General features: G+C 40.6%; 1 protein-coding gene across 1 annotated transcript in view; it reads left to right on the forward strand.

Annotated features, from left to right (window-relative positions):
* Window positions 1-21,973, forward strand: part of RPS6KA5 (ribosomal protein S6 kinase A5) — a 176,452-nt gene that overhangs the window by 128,608 nt on the left and 25,871 nt on the right. Inside the window, exons 6-7 of the mRNA XM_007471884.1 lie at window positions 3,244-3,327; window positions 6,052-6,155. Of these exons, the coding sequence (XP_007471946.1) occupies window positions 3,244-3,327; window positions 6,052-6,155 (188 nt within the window). The remainder of the gene's footprint in view (window positions 1-3,243; window positions 3,328-6,051; window positions 6,156-21,973) is intronic.

The following is a 21,973-nucleotide window of genomic DNA, read 5'->3' on the forward strand; positions in this document are numbered from 1 at the left end:
CCGAAAAGGTTGGGGACCGCTGCTCTAGATAACATGAATCTTCCTAGGCAGATAAACACAAATTCAAAAGTTAAAATTGGGGCTATTTTTTACAATAGAAGATATAAACTCTTAGGAAATTGAGACTGACACACTAAAAGTTAGAATTCGGAGGGAGTAACACTTCCATTTGGGGCAGAGGAAGAGGAAGCAGATACAGAATTGCAAGAGGCTAAAATGGCAATGTTTTAAAATAACAGAGAGACTTAAGAAATACTTTGTCTTTGTTTACTGTTATTCCTCAGGGATTGGAACTTCCCAACACTTAAGCTTAATTTTGCTGACTCTTGGAATTTTTATAAATTAAATAATTATCTCTTAATTATTTATTAATGTAGACACTACTTACGTCCCTCCCTCCTCCCCCCCAAAAAACAGAGAAGCTAAATTGAATTTTTAAAAAGCTCAGAAATCACACGGAGAAGGTGGAAGGAATATCTTTGAGGACTTAATGTGGTTCTGAGCTTCCTGTATGTCAAGACAATGGAGAACTGAACTACATCGTTGCGTAATTCTCATTGTCAGATAAAGAAAAAAAAGAGACATGGAAAGCGGTGGTGACTATCAGATCTTTCCCACAGTAATCAATAAGATCCATATGTTTCTTACTGGTTTTACACTAAACTTATGAATATCTAGTATTTTGAAGAAGGGAGTGCGGATTTTCATGACTTTTCAAGTTGTAAAATTTAATCATTGTCGCATACGTAAACGAAAATATGCATTATTCCAAAGTGGCTTGTAACACAGATATGCCTATAAATAGAAATGAAAATTTATATGCACTAAAAAGTCTAGTTTTCTAAATAAATAAAAATCTAGAGAAGCAATAAATCAAAACTTGTGATCTTTTTACTCATAAACCATTTTGGAGAATTATTTTTATTTTCTTTCAGTATATCTAAACTTGATTTAGGATATGTTTTAAAGATATCTTTTAAGATGAGATCAAATGACACAGACATAGAAAAGAAACTTAAGGTTACCAAAGGGGAAAGGGGGAGGAGGGATAAATTTGGAAGTTGGGGTTAACAGATACATACTACTGTACGTAAAATAGATAAACTACAAGGACCTACTATATAGCACAGGGATCTGTATTCAATGTCTTGTAATAACCATTATAATGGAAAAGAACCTAAAGAAGAATATATATATGTATATATGTATAACCAAATCACTTTGCCGTATACCTGAAATATTGTGAATCAACTGTACTTCAATAAATTAATTAATTTTAACTAAAACAGTTGACTGGAATTCACAAAGAAAAATGAGATCAAATGATAAATACTATGACTTAGCAATCTTTCTGTGTTTCTTTATGTCAGCTATATAATGATTTTTGCTTAATATCCTATAAAGGGCTATTGCATAATAAATAGTGTATCAGCTAAAAACACTACATATTTAGTTTTATGAAGCTTGGGAATTTTTTTTTTTTAGGTTTTTCAAACTATGACCAGGCTTTACTTCATACACATTCTTTTTTGTTTGTTTTGTTTTGTTTTTGATATATATACTTTTTTTTATTGGAGTATAATTGCTTTACAATTTGTGTTAGTTTCTGCTGTAGAACAAAGTGAATCAGCTGTATGTATACATACATCCCCTCCCTTTGGAGCCTCCCTCCCACTCCCCCCATCCCACTAAAAAGTAATTTTGGAGTATTTCTTTTTTAATAATTCAGTGAAGAAATGAATGCTTCCTAAGCATTCACATATTTTTTTCAATCTAAACATGTCTAACAAAATGTTTTAAATTATTCATTACTTTTTATATGCAAATTTATATGAAATCAATTTTATTTAGCCTTAATCGTTCCAGTAGTTTGATACAAAATTAGCATTTGGTACTGAAGTGATGAAGCAGAGAGATAATGACATTTGATATATGGTTTATCATAACTGTTCAATGAGATTATTCTGCCAGATAACAAGAAAGAAAATTTTCTGCAGAACTAAGCATAACTGGATTATTTCTTTTACTTTCTAGGGGAATAGTAATCTTTCAATATATGTATAGTACATAAAAAGAAAGAAGTGAGTCATAAACCATATTAATTTTATTTTTCTTTATATAAAATTATATATTTATATAAAATTATTGAGCTGTATATATCATAATTAAGTAGTTTTAATACATTTGTTATCACAGGGTTTAAATAAATTCATTACATTCATTATCTCTGGGCTGAGCTTTCAGCCAATAAAACCAGGGACTTCTACCACTTCTGTAACATTGCTAGGGTAGTGTTCTTTATGTCTAAAGCTGGTAAATAAGCAGAATATGCTTATTTTTCTTGAAACCTTGCTGGTAGAAGAAGAAGAAAGTGTAAATTGAAAAGCTTCCTCTAAAAGTTTTGTAAAATATTTTAATGGCACCAAAGTGCCTTTAAAATTTTAGATGTAGCCATATGAACGTACATTGTTAAAGAAGAATTATTTTTCCCCTGTTTAATGTATCTGCAAAACAATTCATATATTTTTTTCTCCTTATTACATTGAGATATGGCACAGTTGGTCATTTTTTTAATTACTTAATTTTTTAAGATTAATTTTAAGGCTGATATATTAAATCAGCCCTGTTTAATGTTCTACAAAAGAGAAACAACTGTCTTTAAGAGGCAGTATTTTTTTTTAAAAGACAGTTCTGCTCATCATCACTTAAACCCACCATCGGCAGTGCCAAACTTAAACATGACGGTAAGATTGGAAAAATTCTTTTCATCCTTTTTCATCTTTGGGTTCCCTGTTTCCCTTCTTAGCATTTGATCTTCCTTTCTCCTTCAGGTTTCCCAGTGTTTTCCCAGTCTTGCCAATCTGGAGATAAAGTCATTCATACTACTAGGACTATTGGCACTTACAAGAACAGTTAAAGAAATCAGTGATTGAAAAATATACACACACAGAAAAAAAGAAGAGCGAATGAGTGGATTCATTAGTGGATGGATGGGTGGTTGGACGGACGGGCGGATAGATGATAGTAGAGTTTCAGGGCTTAAAAAGTTTACCCGTTTACCCCACACTGTATAGGTGTGTATGTATAGGTCTGTCCTGGTGAGAAGGTCTGTCCAGTGGCTTCTTGCACTACTTTGCGACTGTGGTGTATCTCAACACCGCCATGTAGGATTAACTCTCTCTTCTTGTCACTTGTCATACGAGCTTAAAATCAAATCCCTTTTTCTTTGATTGTTTGTTTAAGGCTGAAAGAGCATATTCCTTTTGTGGAACTATTGAATACATGGCACCAGATATTGTCAGAGGGGGAGATTCAGGACATGACAAGGTATGTTCTATTTTTGACACTTCCTGATATATCTCTATAAAATGTATATTAAGAATCCTAGTTAATAACTTAGGCCCTCTTTCTGGTGTTATCTTCATTTTTTTACCTTTCCTTTGCTTTGTATACACGAACATATTATGATATCTAGTGTTTTGGAGGAAAAAAGATAATGGAAAGGTTAGGACATTCTAGATTTCCCTTTTTTCAGGTTTTGTTGATGAGGATAATATTTTGTTTTATAGAATAATACTCTTGTTAAAGGAAATCTCAAAATCAACTAATTCTTCAAATAATAATTTTTATTTTATTTCCGTTAAAAGTATCATGTCTTGAGCAAAGCATCCATTGTAACCCTGTTTAAAACAGAAATCACCCTTTGTCTGTTGCATGTGACCTGGCCTTTTAGGACACACCTGGGCCACAGTACAATGCAGAGGTGTCATGAATGCATAAACAGTGCACATTGTCCCCATTGGAGTCATGCTGAATGACTATGGACAGTGCTTTTTGGCATTATTGATTTTTGCTAGAAAAACATATGGAAACTATTTCACCTTCAGTCGCTAATTTGCTTTGTAAGAGATCCTTAAAAAGGGAGTCTCTCATATTTTCTTATTCTCAATTTCTGCTTTTAACTTTGTAGTGATATTGGAAACTTTGTTGATTACCTCTTCAACAGAAAAAACCATTGTGACAATCCTTGGAGAAAGAAAACAATTCTGCATTCAAGATAGTCTAAGTTTGTTTTCCTAAGCCTTCTAAAAAACTCAGTTTTTTCCCTCCTCACTTCCCTTTGTATGTGCAAAATGAAGATTGTAGATGAGGCTTTCTAAGTAGTTATAAAATACAGGTCACATATTTTTTCTTCTTGTATTAAAGGGTACAGATTTGTTCAGTTCTTTCTTAACACTTTTGCTTTATTAATAACATTCTCCAAATAAGGAATTCTGGCTATTTTTTTGCTCCTCATCTCCCCATCTTTCTCATCCCCTTTCAAAATCTCACATACACAGTAGGAATATCGTTTTTTTTGGCTGCGTCGGGTCTTGGTTGTGGCGTGCGGGATATTCGTTGAGGCATGTGGGATCATTTGTTGCGGCGCGGGCTCTTCACTGTGGCGCACGGGCTTCTCTCTAGTTGTGGCGTGTGGGGTTTTTTTTCTCTCTCTAGTTGTGGTGCAGGCTCCAGAGCGCATGGGCTGTATAGTTTGCAGCACGCGAGCTCAGTAGTTGTGGCACGTGGGCTTAGTTGCCCTGTGGCATGCGGGATCTTAGTTCCCCGACCAGGGATTGAACCCGCGTCCCCTGCATTGGAAGGCGGATTCTTCACCACTGGACCACGAGGGAAGTCCCCAGTAGGAATATCTTAACAGTGGAGAATCGATGGTCCCCTTGCTAATGACTAATCATGCATTTACGAGCCCTTAGGAGTTCTTCAAGTTTGTGTGGTATTGGTTTCAGTCCATGACTAGGAATCTGATTATAGATCTGTGTTAATTTACGAGCATGGTTCAAATCCAGCGTTCTAGGGGTCCTGACTCAGCTGGCAGTAAAGCTGCTTGTATAAATAAAAGAATTGAATTACTGATTTAGTTTATATGTTATTGTTATGCATTTTCTTTAAAATAACTCTAGGCTCACAAACTTTACGTCATCTCTCTGAAATCTTGGCTCTGAAATTTGGAAGCAGAGAGTTTAAAATTTTAGCACCAGTTAATTTCTCATTGGTGTAAGCTCATATATCCAACAATTATTGAAATCTTGATTTGCCTAATTGTAAAGGAACTAATTTTCAATATATCAAGTTCTTTAAATTCTGTATAATTTGCTATGCTCTCAGTTCAGGTAACTGCTTTTATAAATTGTTTTCCAACGTAGATCACATTTTATTTTATATTATTTTCAGTCTTTCCATACCTCCCAGAAAGTGAAGACTGCTAGATTTATGTGATTGCTTCCATAAGAGGAATTGATATAGGTGGTTATGAAAAAATAACATCTTTTGATGGGATTTTTTTTCATTCTCGTTCTTTGGCTTTAAGAAATTTCATATGTATTGGAGCTGAATAGTTAATAAAAATGCTGATTGGTACATTTTTCCCCCTATCATAAGTCCAAAGATTTTACTTACTTAAAATTTTAAAAATTTATTTAAAATTTAAAATTTTGGGGGGGGTGGTAGGGAGGGATGGATTGGGAGTTTGGGGTTAGCAGATGCAAATTGTTATATATAGAATGGATAAACAACAAGGTCCTACTGTATAGCACAGGGAGCTATATTTAATATCCTGTGATAAACCAAATGGAAAAGAATATTAAAAATTATATATATAAATATATATATATATATATCTGAATCACTTTGCTGTATAGCAGAAATTAACATAACATTGTAAGTCAACCATACTTTAATTAAAAAAAAATTTTTTTTAATTAACCTAAGTAAAACCATTACTAGTTTAGGAAATAATTGAAATACTTTTAGCAATAGAAACACTTGATTGACTTCTCTATGTTTAAATTCTGTTCTGAGGATACCTGAATATTTGTCCTCTCAGTGTCTTTTTTGCATGTGCTAATTTAATACTCCTTGCACAGGAAGCTGTGTATAAAATCTTTTTGTCAAAATATTGTCAAATATATAGATTTATTTTGTTCATTTTTCTTTTTATATAAAATACAGTTTGTTAATATTCTAGAAAATGAAATTACTGTTGTTTTATAGGCAGTTGACTGGTGGAGTTTAGGTGTTCTAATGTATGAATTACTAACTGGAGCATCTCCTTTCACTGTTGATGGAGAGAAGAATTCCCAAGCTGAGATATCTAGGTAAGACCTAACAAAATAAAATAAGAGTATTGTTTTCTCAAAGGAACTGATCAAACTTCTGCAATTGGGCTGATAGAAAAAATACTTTTTTTAATGGGGTAGACAAAAATGATGTGTAAGTGGTAAATTTCCAATTATATTCCTATAGGATATAGATATATAACCTTTATATTCCTTTATATTTTATATGCCCAATTAGATCTTAATTTTCGTAGATAGTGTCATAATTTTTGTGTGCTCCAAAGTACTTAGCATATCGTCTTAACCTAATGTTTATTTGATGGATACTTTTTTCCCACTGTATACATGATGGAATTTCTTTGTGACTTTAACATAAAGAAACAGTAGTGATATTTTTCAAATCATGGATATAGGCTCAATAGAAACAAATACCATAAAATCACCCTCTTGTAGGTTATCATAGCATTGTTTTGTTCCTTTCCTTCATAGCAGTTATCACAATTGCAGTGTTACATTTTTGTTTGTAATTATTTGATTAATGTCTGTCTGTCCCACTAGATTGTAAGCTCTGTGAGAGCCAGGGGCCTGTCTGGCTTTCATCCTCAGCATTGTATGCTTAGATGCCAGCACAGTGCTTACCATGCAGAACTCAATGAATGTTCTTGGAATGAAATGAGTTAATGAACAAATAAACAAAGTGTGATAAAACATTGTACTAATTACTAGTTATGTTTTTGTCCTGTTTTTACTTGAATTTTATAACTTTGAGAACAGATTTGACATTAAAAATTAAAAATTGAGACTTCCACTTCTTACCAAGATGGAATAACAGGGACCGGATTTACTTTCCTGCCTGAAACAATTTTTTAAGTGGGCAAAATATATGAAACCACAGTATGGAAGACATTGAACATCTAGCAGTGAAGCACAGTGAACCCTGAGAGACGGGAAATAAATGAGGTGAGCCCTATGATTGCCCAGCTTACTGCCTTGAGAGAGTATCCAGGCTGCAGTACAGGGAGGGGAAACACAAGTGGAGCTGAGATGGAAATGACAGTCCAGGAAAGCCGGGAAAGCTGGAGTTTGCAGGGCAGAGTGTTGGAGAGGAGAAAGCTGCAGAGAGAGAGTGAAGTTCAGAGCTTTGCCGAAGGTACCCCTCAAATACTATTCAGTTAAGTAGTGGTAAGTGCCATGTGTGACGGAACTACTCAGTATAGCTAAGATGTTATTTCTGTCCAAATTGATCTATAGATTCAGCACAATTAGAATCCCAGCAGGCTTTTTTTTTTTTTTTTAGTAGAAATTGACACCCTGGGTCTAAATGCATAGGACCTGGGTCTAAATGCATAGAATAGCCAAATCACCTTTGAAAAAGTAGACCAAAGTTGATTTGAAGACTTACAAGCTGCAACAATTAAGACACTGTGGTGTTTGTATCAACATACACAAATCATCAGTGAAATAGAATAGAGAGTGCAGAAACAGAACCACACAGATATAGGTAACTGACTTTTTTTTCTTTTACAAAGGTGCAGAGTCAGTTTGGTGGAGGAAAGATAGTTTTTCAACAAATGAGTCTGGAACCATTGGCTATCATATGGAAAAAAATGAACTTCAATAAATACTTCACTCTGTAGAAAAATTTTAAATGGATCATAGACCTAAAATGTAAAACTTAAAATTATAAAATTTCTGGAAGAAAACATGAAGGAAAATCTTTGTGACCTTGCGTTAGGCAAAAATTTCTTAGATAAGACACAAAAAGTGCAATCTGTAAAAGCAAACTGATAAACTGAACTTCATCCAAATTAAATACTTCTGCTCTTCGAAAGAAACTGTTAAGAGAATGGAAAGACAAGGCACAGACTGGGGTAAATTTACAAATTATGTCTGATAAAGGACTGGTATCCAGAATATATAAAGAACTCTCAAAACTCAAGGAAAAAAAAAAAACTCTCCATTTTTTAAAAGGGGCAAAAGATTTGAACAGACAATTCACCAAAGAAGATCTGTGGGTGGCAAATGAGCACATAAAAAGATGATCAACAACATCATTAGTCTTTAGGGAAATGCAAATCAAACAACAATGAGATAGCACTATATACTCCCTGGAATGGCTAAAAATAAAGTGACTGACTATATTAGGGTTCTCCAGGGAAACAGAACCAATAGGATATATACACACATATATATAAAAGGAGATCTATTATAAGGAATCAGCTTACACAACTATGACAGCTAAGAAGTCCCACGATCTGCCATCTGCAAGCTGGAGACCCAGGGAAGCCGTGGTGCAATTCCAGTCCAAGTCCAAAGGCGTCCGAACCAGAGGAGCCCCTGGTGCAAATCCCAGTCCAAGGGGAGAGGACCAGTGTCCCAGGTTGCGCAGGCAGGCAGTAAGGGACTGAACCCTCCCTTCCTCTGCTTCTCTTTCTATTCAGGCCCCCAAGGGATTGGCTGGTGCCCACCCACATTGGGGAGGGGATTCAAATGCTAATCTCATCCAGAAACGCCCTCACAGACACACCCAGAAATAATGGTTAATCTCAGCCTGTGTCCCAGTCACTTGACACTTGAAGTTAACCATTACAAGTCCAGCCCCTGTCACCTTGGCAGCCATTTGCATCTCCTTAAACTGTACTTGATCTCCAAATAAAGACAATAACGTGGTCATTCCACCTAACATGATACAGCTATCCCAACAACCCACTAACCCCTTCCCCAGAAGAGGACGTAAAGTCCTTGAGTGGTGTAGTGAGATCCGCTCTTCTTGAAATCCCATAACTTAAAGACTATGGTATACATTTAAAATACTTAAATACCATGGTTGACATAAAGTCAACACATCTTATCTAATATGATGAAGGAATAAAGGAGGAAAGGAAACAAATATATAATTTATACACACACTTATTCATAGCAAAGTAAGGAGGAAATACACATGGCAGTCACAGTCCTCGTTTCTGTAACTGGTCACGGGGTCATAGCTGGTCTTTGTAACTGCCTCCTTCCACTACCCACTTTGTATTCCCTTTGCCTTCAACAAGTACCTCAGCTCGTGGGGTGATCCAAACCTTCATTCCCAAAGAATGTGGGCCATTAATAGTCCTGACTAGATTGCGTTGTAGTTTTCAACTGACCTTCGTCACAGGTTCTAGTCATGCTCATAGACCCTCTAAGGCATCTCCTGTACTCCAGACAGTCTCCCTTACTTCCATTGTGGAATAGTAGTCCAACTTCCCTTGATAGTAAGGATCATTCACCCCAGCCAGTGTCGCAACTCCTTTTGCCTGTTGATTCAGAGGCCTGAGCAACCCAGAGTGGCTGGGTGGCCATCTTAATTTCCTGTTCAATGGAATCACTGTTTCGTGTCTTGGAGGAAGCATCATTCCCCCTGGAACTAAGACCTTTAGGCTAGCAGAGCATAAAGTCATGCAAACAGAAAGCAAAAATTTTGCTAGTGGGTCACTACGGGTAGTAGTAAGTGGTGCCACTCCCATGTCTACCCCTTGATTTCCGGACCCGTGAATCCTGGCTATGGGAGAAACAGCACCATGTATTGGATGTTGATTTAGAGCGTTTCAGCCTTCTGGAGAAACTTGCTGCCCTAGCTTTCACTGTAACTGAGTCTTTGAAAGATCATTCCACCGTGATATCAAACCAGCTTCAGAATGGTGGGGAACATGGTAAGACCAGTGAATTCCACGAGCATGGTCCATTGCTGCACTTCTTTTGCTGTGAAGTGAGTTCCTTGATCAGAAACAGTGGTGCAGTGTGGAATACCATGACAGTGCGTAAGGAATTTTGGCAGTTTTGGCAGAAATATTGCAGGCAGGAAAAGCAATCCATATCCATAGTAAGTGTCTTTTCCAATTAGAATGAAACTCTGTCCCTTCTATAATGTAAACAATCCATTGTGATCAACCTGCCACCAGTAGCTGGCTGATCACCCTAGGAATTGGTGCCATATTGGGCACTCAGTATTGGTCTCCACTGCTGGCAGATTGGGCACTCGGTGGTGGCTGAAGCCAGGTCATCCTTGGTGAGTAGAAGTCCATGTTGCTGAGTCCATGCGTAAGCTCCATCCCCGCCTCCATGGCCACCTTGCTCATGAGCCCACTGGGTGATGACAGGGGTGAATGGAGAGAGGCGGGCGGATTGGTATCCACCAAACAGATCAGCCTATCCATTTGACTATTAAAATCCTCCTCTGTTCAGGTCACCCTTTGGTGAGCATTCACATAGGACACAAATGTCTTCACATTTTTGCCCATTCAGAGAGGTCTGTCCACATGCCTCGTGCCCAAATATCTTTGTCAACCAGATTTCCTTGTCAGCAGCTTTCCCATCATGTTCCTTCCAAATCCCTGACCATCCAGCCAGACCACTGGCCACAGCCCATTAATTAGTATAAAATTGCGTGTTCCAAGCAAAATGAACAACTAGGTGCACTGCTCAAAGTTCTGTCCACCGGGAAGATTTGCTTGCACCTTTGCATATCATGCAAAACCGCCTGTAAACCAAGGCTGAGCCTCCTCTTCATCTATCAGCTAAGGTAGGGGACTCCCCACGAGGCCGTAGATGCCGGCTGGGAGACAGAAGGCGGTGTGGCAGGAGCGGGGACATGGGCACTTAGGCCACTTCTTCACGTACATATTTGTGCCTTCAGCGCCTGCTCAGCCCAGTCTCGTGTATGTCACTTCCTTTCGATGACGGAGCATTGCTGTGCACTCCCAACTCTACGGCTTGATGGATCAGATAAATGGACACCTCAGGTTGCCTGTAACTTGGGGGCCCATAGTTAAATGTTCAGTCTTTGCTAAGGCCAAGTAGCAGACAAAGAGCTGTTTCTCAAAAGGGGGGTCGTTATCCTCAGAAGACGGCAGGGTTTTGCTCCAAAACCCACCAGGTCCAGGCCTGTGCTTCAGTTCACCTCTAGGAGCTGCCAGAGTCTCCAGACAGCATCCCTGTCTGTCACTTCCAGCACCTCTGATCTGCTGGATCAGATGAACCAAGTGGCAGAGCAGCTTGCACAGCAGTCTGGACCTGGTGCAGAACCTTCTCTTGTTCTGGACCCCACTCAACAGCAGCTTTTCGGGTCACTTGGTAAATGGGTCGGAGTAACACACCCAGATGAGGAATATGTTGCCTCTCAAATCCAGAGGCCCACTGGGCATTGTGCCTCGGTAGGAGGCGCCAGCTGCAACAACTTATCCTTCACCTTGGAAGAGATATCTTGATTTGCCCTATACCACTGGACTCCTAGAAATCCACTAGAGGCCCCTGAATTTTAGTCAGATTTACTTCCCACCCTCTGACACACAAATGTCTTACCAGTAAGTCTAGAGTAGTTGCTGCTTCTTGCTCGCCAGGTCCTATCAGCATAAAGTCATCAATGTAATGGACCAGCGTGATTATCTATGAAGAAGAAAGGCGATCAAGAGCTTTGTGAACTGAACAATGACACAGGGCTGGAGAACGGATAACCCCTGAGGTAGGACAGTGAGGGTACATTGCTGGCCTTGCTAGCTGAAAGGAACTGTTTGTGGTGGGCCTTATGGACAGGGCTGGAGAAAAAGGCGTTTGCCAGATCAGTGGCTGCATTCCAGGTACCAGAGCTTGTATTAATTTGCTTAAGCAATGAAACCACAACTGGTACGGCAGCTGTAATTGGAGTCACCACCTGGTTAAATTTACAGTAATGCACTGTCATGCTTCAAGAGCCGTCCATCTTCTGCACAGACCAGTTAGGCGAGTTCAATGGGGATGTGGTAGGAATCACCAATCCTGCATCTTTCAAGTCCTTGCTAGTGGCACTAATCTCGGCAATCCCCCAGGAATGCGGTCTTGCTCTTTGATTTACTATTTTCCTAGGTAGAGGCAGTTCTAATGGCTTCCACTTGGCCTTTCCCACCAGAACTGCCCACACTCCACAGGTCAGGGAACTAATGTGGGGATTCTGCCAGCTGCCAGGTATCTCTGTTCCAATTATGCATTCTTGACCTGGGACAGTAACCACAGGATGGGGTCTGGGACCCACCGAATCCACTGTGAGATGGACCTGAGCTAAAACTCCATTAATTACTGGACCTCCGTAAGCCCCTACTCTGGCTGATGGGCCACAGTAATGTTTTAGGTCTCCTGGAATTAGTGTCAGTTCAGAACCAGTGACCAGTAGTCCCCGAAAGTTCTGATGATTTCCTTTCCCCAATGTACAGTTACTCTGGTAAAAGGCCGTGGGTCCCTCTGGGGAAGGCTGGGAGGAAGATTAACAGTACAAATTCTCAGGGTCCTTCCTCAAGGTGACCCACCATCCCCTTTATTCAAGAGGTTGTGGGTATATAAACTGGCTCAAGTGTGGGAATTGATTGAGGGACAGTTGATTGGGGGAAGGGCAGGAAAGATGACAAAGGGACACAGTGGAACTTTGGAGGGCATTGGGTATGTCCATTATCTTGATTGTGGGGATGGTTTCACAGGTGTATATATATATATATGTCAGAATTTATCAAGTTGTACACTTTATATGGTGAGTTTATTGTATAATACATCAATTTTACTTCAATAAAACTGCTAAATTTTTTTAGAATGTACCTTTTACAGGACATATTAGGAAGTAAATAATTTCCCATTATTACAGCTTATTTAATTTTGAAGCTAAGTGATCAGAAATATTTCTTGTTAAAATCAAATTTAAATCATGCCTATTATTAAACATGACTTTGCTTATTTTAAATGTGCTTTTTGACAGTTTGAAAATGCCTCAGAATTGTAGGAAACCTTGCCCATAGTCTTTTGAGAATTCGGGTCCCCTTGCAGGGTCACACCTGTCATGGTGACAAATGAAAGGGCAGACTTAACCTGACAACATTAAATAGTGGCTCCTCTGACTAATTCCCTCTTTCTGATTCCACATACACAAGCAATCTTCTTTTTACAGTTTTCCATTCCACCACAGGTCTGCCTGTGGAGAGACAGTATATTGCTGATCATAACGGCAGGAAAATTCTGAACCAAAAGATGTTCTACTTTAAATTGCTTTGATTGCCTTTAGATAAATTAGTTGGCATTCTGGTTTTAGCAAGAGAAAGAGCCTGAATCAGATTGTCTAAAATCTTAAAACTAGAGCAGATTTCTCAAGAATTTAAATAGGATTCTTTCCCTTTGATCAACTAATTGTTCACTTTGTCATATTGTTAATAATTTTGCTTAAAGCTTGGTGTTAACCTATGATTCCATGGGTTTTTTGTTTTGTTTTGTTTTCTTGAAATTTACTAACAGTGTAATAGCTGAATTATCCCACATTACTTTTTGCCTTTCAAGATAATCATTCTGATTGTCTTTCCTGGTGTAAAATCTTTGATAGTCTGTTTTTTATAAAATATGCACCATTCAGATAAATGTATCATTACCTTGTCCCCAAATGTCTTAAATAGCCAGGGCTTTTTCTGATCATTGAATTCTTCCATTCCTTAATTATTGTGATCTCCCCTGAACTCTGCATACATTCTATAGAGTTTATTTGAGATGCATCAGAATAATGTATTATCCAAGTTATCTGTTTGCCTGTTGTTGTCTACAGGTAGCCTAAAATCAGGACAAATATGTTTTGTCTGGTTATCAAATTTTAAAATATGAAGAATTTAGGATGAGACGAGAACTTTCTCCATGGTGTAAGAATCCCTTTATCAGTGTCCCTGACGGTCCTCTCCTTTCTGTCTGAGTGCCATCAGTAAACAGATAACACTGCTGTGTAAGGTATTTTCAAGGAAGCCCCTTCTATCAGAATTTCTCCTCCCGTAAAACAAGCTGAAATTAGTTTCCTCTAACCTCTGCACGTCAGTTCTGGTCCTGGTCGTGGTCCTGTCCTCTAAAGAACAGAGTAGTTCTGAGGTTTCTTCCAGACATTGCTTTAGGTGTCTGAAGATAGTTTTATCTAGGGTAAACCTTTCTAGTTCTCTTAACTGTTCATGTGAAATGTTTTCTAGATTTGTCCTTCCTCGGTACCATTCTGAACAAACATCAAATTGTCAACATTATAGATTTGAATGATAGCTCTTTAGCTTTTCTGTGAGTCTGTTTCTTATTTTCATTTCACGTATGTAGCATGTGCTTTTCGTACATGTATGTTTCCCACTAGCTTTTACTGCCTCTGTGTAGAGCTTCCTCTTTCAGGGTATGTGTTACTGCCACACTGGAAGGTGTCCCCTCAGCCACTGGTATTGCTAGCAGTTTTTCTGCCTTCCCTTCAAGAAGGAAGCTTTTTCTTGCCTGGGGCTGTGTAAACCAGGATAATTAGATTCACCCTCACCTGGGCATCAGGACGCAGAGGTTCTGATTGCAGCTCCTCCATCATCTCCGGCAGGGTTGTTTCTGTCTCACTTTCTCTGCCTTGGAAATTTACAAAATACTTGCCAAGAGATGTTTATTTGGTATTTCATGATCCATCAATAAAGTATACTTTACTAATGTGTTTCATAGTGCTATCCTAAGCATAATGTTATATAAATTCAGGTCTAAGTGTTATAAAAATAATGGTTTAAACAGAGCTGTAGGTGTTGTTTAGGTAGGGGGTAGGCAAACTATGGCCTGCAGGCCAAATCCATTCTGCTGCCTGTTTTTGTGCAGCCTGTGAGCTAAGAATGGTTTTTACGTTCTTAAGTGGTTGAAAAATTCAGAAGGTGAACAATATTTTGTGACATGTGAAAATTAGATGAAATTTAAATTTCGGAGTCCATCAGTTAAGTTTTATTAGAACACAGAGTATACTCATCCGTTTACGTATCATGTCTGGCTGCTTTCATGCTGCAGCAGCAACATAGAATAGTTGCCCCAGAGACCATATAGCTTCCAAAGCCTGAAGAATGTATTGTCTGGCCTTGTATTAGTTACCCATTATCCATCGCTCAGTAACAAATGAGCTCAAAACTTAGTGGCCTAAGACAACATACATTTATTATCTCAGCGTTTCTGTAGATCAGGAATCTGGGCACAGCTTAGCTAAGTCCTCCACTTCAAGGTCACTCACAGGCTGCAATCAAGGTGTTGGCTGGGCTTTCAGTATCTCAAGGATCAACCGGGACAGGATCTGCTTCGAAGCGCATGTGGTTATTGGCAGGATTCGGTTCCTCTGGGTTGTTGGACTGAGAGCCTCAGTTCCTTGCTGGCTGTTGGCTGAAGACCACCCTCACTTCCTTGCTGTGTGGGCCTTTCCAACATGGCAGCTTATTCATCGAAGCATGCAAGCTGGGAAGGCAATAGAGAGAGTCTGCTAGGAAGATGGAATGTTTTGTAACCTAATCATGAAAGTGGCATTCTCTCATCTTTGCTGAATAATATTGGTTATAAGAAAGTCACTAGGTCCAGGCAACACGAGGCTGTGAATACAAGGAGACAGTGATCATTGGGCAGCTTAGAAATCTGCCTACCATGGGCCTTTTACAAAAAAGTTTGCCGACCCCTGGTTTAGGTAAGAATTTATTTGTCCTCGCAATGAGTGTTTCTCTTTAAGTAATTATTATAAAACATTGATTTTGTGTGATGTGCTAATTTAGTCTTCTAAGTGCAAAATCAAAAAAACAGTAATTCTGTTGTATTTTTCTGTTTTATCCATGTTAATTATTCAGTAACATATTGAATTAGCCCATTTGTATCATTTTACATTTTCTGTTTATTGATGTCTTGCTTTCAGAGTTATGTATAGAATAACAAGAAGTATCATTATTTCTTATGCTAAGAAGAGATCAAATTTATTTTTTCCTTGGCTTTCTTATTCTTCTTATGTCTTTATGATGAATTTTTTTGTCAGCATATTTTATAAAGCCTTCTTAATTCCCCATATGCAATTTTCTTTTCTTCTCTCTAGGTATTTTTATATCCAATAGCAGTATCTATATTTCCCAGGTGTTCTTTGACTCGTTACCCCAAATCTATTAGTGTTTGTCACAAGAGCTATTCCTCTACCTGTCATTTAACAGGATGCAATTACAGCAGCTTCAGACCGGAGTCCAGTGATGGGAGAGGAGCAGGGCGAAAATGACCCTTCCCTTGGCACCATCATCCTCAGCTCTCCATCTTCCCTCTTATCATCCTTCGGGTCTTTTCACTCCTGCTTCCCTTGCGTAACACGTTGCGGGGAGGGCCAAATGGTCCTGAATTACTAATTTGCCTCTGAAGCACTCCCTGGGTGGGGAGAGGGTTTGGATCCCTTCATAAAACGTAGGGCTGATCATTCCCACCGTGGAGAGGGCCCCTCAGAGACGCCATCAGAATGGTTGCCATTTCCTCAGCTTCCCCTCCACCTCCTGCTTCGCTGCCACCTCTGATTTCCGCCCCAGCCGGTTCTCCACTGCTCCCATCCACCTGGAGCCTCAAAGGTCAGCCTCACAGCTGCTGGAAAAGGCTGTGGAGAGAAGAGTTAGCCTCTGCATTCACAAATCCACCATCTATTTTGGTCTGCGGCGTGATCTGCTGTTCCTTACGTGCCGTGGTCCTCCAGGGCCTCCCGGGAGGGCCCCATCCTTTTGGATGAGCATCTTGGCTCCGTACTCTGGCTCTTGTTCTCTGCCTGGGCTCCTTTCCATTCAGCAATCTCTTTGAAATTCCATGTGTTCCACTCTGCTCTTGACCCCCAACACGGCCTTAGTTTGTTGTCACATGCAGCCACTTGGTCCGCAGGACCCCCCAAGGCCCTCTCCTCTCCCTGTCGTCTTGCCCTGTTAGGAAGGGCACTCTAACACAGATAACGGAGTGGGTGGAGAAGTACCAGCTTGGAGAGCATCGTCTGGGCCACAGAGAAGAGTGCAGTAAGGAGGAGGGCCTGGGAAGAGGTCTGCCGGTAAAGCCCTGGTGAGTGAAATGGGATCCCAGCTTTAGCCTAAGCCGGGCCCACCTCTGAGATTAAGACGCGTTCAGGCACGTCTGATAAACCGGTCTAGTAGACCCATCAGTAATCTAACTGTGCGGGCATCGAAGGGAGAGGAGCCCAGGTAGACCAGCTGGGTTCACAGAGGCCTTAGCCATTGAGCGAGGAAGGACAATTCTAGGTTTCATCTGTCACTTTTAGGGAGGAGATGCCATAAGTTGAAAAGAAAAGAAATTTAGCCCAAATCTTTACAAGATCACGCGCACATCTTTGGTTCCTCTAACCTCACGAGAAACAGGTATTTTCTCCCTTCGTCTTCTCAGGTGGGTGACTTCTCAGGCAGTGGGGGTCGGAGGCCTTGTTAGGGACCTGGGGGAAAGACGAAACGAGATGCTGTAGGAGAGAGTAAAGAGGAGTATTCATAGCTCACAGAAGACATGCCCTGGGGACTCCCAGGAGTTTACTGGATGAGACTTTGAGTGGAGTCGCACGCTCTGCAAAAGCCAGCAAGGGTACCAGCCAAAGAATCTCATCTCATTATTCTTAATCACCCAGTGGATGTGGCCTCAGGAAGCACAGGTTAGGTGGATCTGGATCAAGAAAGAGCTCAGTGACATGCAGAGGGAAGTGACCGCATGGGACCGTCCTCTCTGGGCAGCCAGTCTCGTGGCTCAGAGAAGGGGCACTCCTGTGGAGTAGCCAGGCTAAGGGCCCCGCTGTGTGCCAACCTCTGTGCCCAAAGTCACCCACGTCATGGCCTTGCATCCTTACGACCCTGAAAATGAGGTAGCAGCATGTGTTGTCCTACCGACAAGGAAGCTAAGCTTCAGTTACCTAAAGATTCAGAGCTACCGGGAGGTGGGACTGGAGTCAAGTGCAGAGTGACTGGAAAGTTGCTTCATGCTCTTTCCTGGGTAACACTTGGTTCCATGTGGCTGTTTGCTGGTGAGGCAGATGCTTATTTCAGGTAAAGGATTGGGAAGGACTGGTCCAGAGACAACAGAGGGATTGATTTCATTAATCACTTGAGTATTCGTTGAGTGATTTTTAACTCCTAGGAGGAAGAGAAATAGAAGCACATAGTTCTTGCCCTAAGAAGACTTACATACTCTTTGGGAAGATACGGAATAAACAGATGACAATTCATCATAAGAGGGAGTGTTGACAAATGTTTGAGTTACCACTGTGGAATGAATGCTGTGGAAGTACAGAGGCGGCACAAACCCTTGGGTTTGGGAGCATCAGGGACGCCCTCCTGATGGAGAGATAGCGTGGGCTGGGCTGAGAGCGCCGATGAGGTTTGCAAAGGCAGAGGGTAGAAGGAAATGCCTTTCAGACGGTGGGGAAACACGCACGGGGGCCTGCAGACTCCCTGGAGTCCTCGCCAGTCTGGGTAGTGCTCTCAGCACGTCCGTGATCTTGTAAATGAAGTTCATTTTATCATTCCTATTCTTAAAAGTAATGTTCACTAGAGTTTAAAGTGTGCATAGGAGGAAAACAGCAGTAATAACACCCAGAGATGAACACTGCTACTATTTCCCGTTCGTTTTCTTTACCTGAATAATGTGCTCATACTAGAAATTAACTTTATATTTTGCAGTTTTTGTGTAAATTTATAAGCATTCTCTAATTACAAACTCTTCTTAAACATACTTTTGTAATGGCTGTAGAGTATACCATTGAGTAGATAACACCATGATATGCTTTACTATCCCCCTTGTGTTGCACAAAAATTAAGAGTCAGTAGTTCAGTGAAAAATCTTTCTAACTCAGGCAGGCACGTATGTGATTCTGTGATTTGGGGACCACTGGGGAACCAGGAAGTGAGAGTCCACAATGAAATGGGGAAGATTGTGAACTTATAAATGGAGGACAGAGAGAAATAATCAACTCATCTTTTGCTATCTGCAAAAAAGTGAAAAAGTTATCTGCAGGCATCTATGGAAACTGAGGAGGAAAGCTCCTCATACCTCATATAGTAAATGGAGAACAATTAGACATGTATTGATTTAGTAAATATTTGTTGAGGACTTGCTCTAGGCTAAAGCAGTGTTCTAGGCCCCAGGGAATAAAGCAGTGAACAAGACTGCTTTTTAAAAAAAAAAAAAAAAAAGAATCCCTACTCCCATTGAGCTTACATTTTAGTTGGGAGAGATAAATAATAGACAAATAAATATACAGTAGTCTATAAATTCCGTGAAGAAAAATAAAGGAAAAGGTTAAAGAGTGGGGGAAACGGCAGTTTTGTAGGATGTAGGTGATGTGGGTGGGTGATGTGGAGAGATGAGGTGAACATAAACCACTGTCCTAAAGGTCACTGATAACTTTTTATTGGGACAATTCTTTGTTGTATGTTTTAGTGAACATACAAAACACATGTGCCAAGTTTCATAGGTTCACTCTTGCCGCCACATTTTATTATGAAAAGTTGCAAATATTTGTTACGGTGGACACCTACATACTCACTGCCATGATTCTACCGTGAATATTTTACCATCCTTACTTATTTCGTATCTACCTACCTCTCTCTCCATCATAGGTTTAATTTTAATCTTGATGTCCTCACCCTTTACTCCATAAATTCTTTTTGTTTTTTTTGCTGTACGCGGGCCTCTCACTGTTGTGGCCTCTCCTGTTGCGGAGCACAGGCTCCGGACGCACAGGCTCAGCGGCCATGGCTCACGGGTCCAGCCGCTCCGCGGGATGTGGGATCTTCCCGGACCGGGGCACAAACCCGTGTCCCCTGCATCGGCAGGCGGACTCTCAACCACTGCGCCACCAGGGAAGCCCTCCATAAATTCTTAAGCTAATCAGTTGTGCATTTCTTTTACCACGGGTTTTCAGAAACTTCCATCCATGAATAGGAAGAAATTTTATATTCATTTATATATTATTATAGATTTTAATTTTATTTCATTTTGCATTTTACATGTAATTCCTCAATCCATTCAGAGTTTATTTGGGCTTACATTATAAGGCAAGGGTCTTGCCTTGTTTGTTTCTTTCCCACATAGCTGGTTTACCCAACACATTTGTCAAACAATGCGGTCTTTCCTATGTTGGCTGGTCACTTTTTAAAAACAATGTAAGTTTTTGTATATGCCTGGTTATTTTTCAAGTTGTCTCTTCTATTCACTTGGTATGGCTGTTAATTTATTTTACTACCACTTCACTTTCACAGTTTTGTTTTATAATACATTTTACTATGTAGTTAGGCAAATTCTCCCCAGTTATTTTCTTTTTCAAAATTTTCTTAGCTGTGTTATCACTAATTCTTGCAAATAAATATTAATATTATCCAGGTTCTAAAATATCTGGTTGAAATCTTAATTCATATGTATATTTCTTGGTTTTTTTTGAAAGGAATGTTTCCTCATCTGTAAGACAGGGATAATAATAGCCTTTTGATAGGATTTTTGTATGGATTGAATGATAATATACACTGAAGTGTTCAACGTGATATGTTAATTCAGAGCTTATTCTGATTTTACAGAGGGCTCTAAGATTCATTTGGAAGCAAGAAAAAATAGCTCTGGGTTATTACCAGTTCAGAAATCAAGCACATTGGAAGAGGTAAAGTGGCAGCCAACACCCAAGAAATGTCTCCCAGCCCTTGTTGCAAGATGCCCTGGTATTGTTACAAGTAGGCATCCCACAGAAATCCTCCACCTGCACCCACATTTCTCAGCGCCCACTCTGCACAGCCACGGTGGGCTGGCCCTCAGACTGACATTCATACTCACAGGGCACAATAGGCTGGAATCTGGCACCAGTTTACTTAGCTTTCTGGAAGGATACAGGTCAGGAAGCATGGTGTATCGGCATGACAACATCAAACACATCTCATCAGAGGTCTTTCAAACCACCTAGGCCTGACTTCCCAGACCAGAAGGGACACGCTCAGCCATTAGTGATGGGACCTAGTGGGCGGGCATGGACCACCCAGCAGAGGAAACAAGGCACAGGAACTGTCTTCTAACTCCCACGAACACAGCTTCCAAGCCCCCACAAGGACACCCTCAGGAATAAGAGAGAACACACAGAGGATCGTGAATATGTTTTAAATAGTCCTGGACAAGACGACCCCCAGGACCTACGTGCCTGTTCACACCTGTCTGGCCAGGGGCGGTTCACTTCTCAGGGGTAACTTCAGAATGACCGCACCCCTGACGCCTCACATCCATCTTGACCCGGTGCGTTCCAAGGAAACAGTATAAGAAGAAGGTAAATCCGGGATCATCTTCCTGTGGAGGAAAGGGTTGAGCCTACTGTCTCCTTACCACCCCATCCCCAGTTTCTGGTCCTCTTCCTGGGCTTCAGAGCCTCTCCACATCGCTAAGGAAACCCTGTCTCACTCTGCTTATATGACAACAGCAGTGGTCCTTCCATGAGTCTCCAGCAAGGCTCCTGCTGTCACTCCTCTACGTCGGGTGGGTGTTCGGCGTGCTCTGTGCGGGTCTGCTCCCGCCGCTTCTGGCCCTATTATTCTCACTCAGGAAAGGGGAAGGTTTGGGGCCATCGCTGTTTGTTCTGCATGTTCCCTCATCAGCACTGTTTTCACCAGGAATTCCTGTAGATTTCTACTCAGTTTCTTCCTCATCTGATCCCTGCCTCACCCGAATCTAAACCTCTCATTCCCTTGCATGTGGACCTGACGCACACCTTGGTGGCACACCGATGCTGTTGTTTGTGTGTCCAGACTACTGCCCTGAAGTGTGCACGGGGTCTCCTGTGCCTCCTTGCAGTCTGGGCATTTCAGTGGGGCCGTGCCTGTCTTCAGGTGCTCATGGCTCTCTCGCTGGCCCTCCTTCGCCACGAACCCACCACGGTCAACAAGACTGACCATTCCTTCCCCCAGTGCCTGGTATGGAGCAGACTGCCAGTAAACGTCGCTGACTTAGGTGTAAGAGTAACAACAGAGGCGGTACCCTCAGATGAAGTCAGCCAAAGTGCTTCTTTCTACACATGGTTCAGCAGCAGTGAATCCAGAGCC

The sequence above is a fragment of the Lipotes vexillifer genome, unplaced genomic scaffold (assembly GCF_000442215.2).
Source record: "Lipotes vexillifer unplaced genomic scaffold, Lipotes_vexillifer_v1.1 scaffold751, whole genome shotgun sequence".
NCBI classification, from domain to species: domain Eukaryota; kingdom Metazoa; phylum Chordata; class Mammalia; order Artiodactyla; family Lipotidae; genus Lipotes; species Lipotes vexillifer.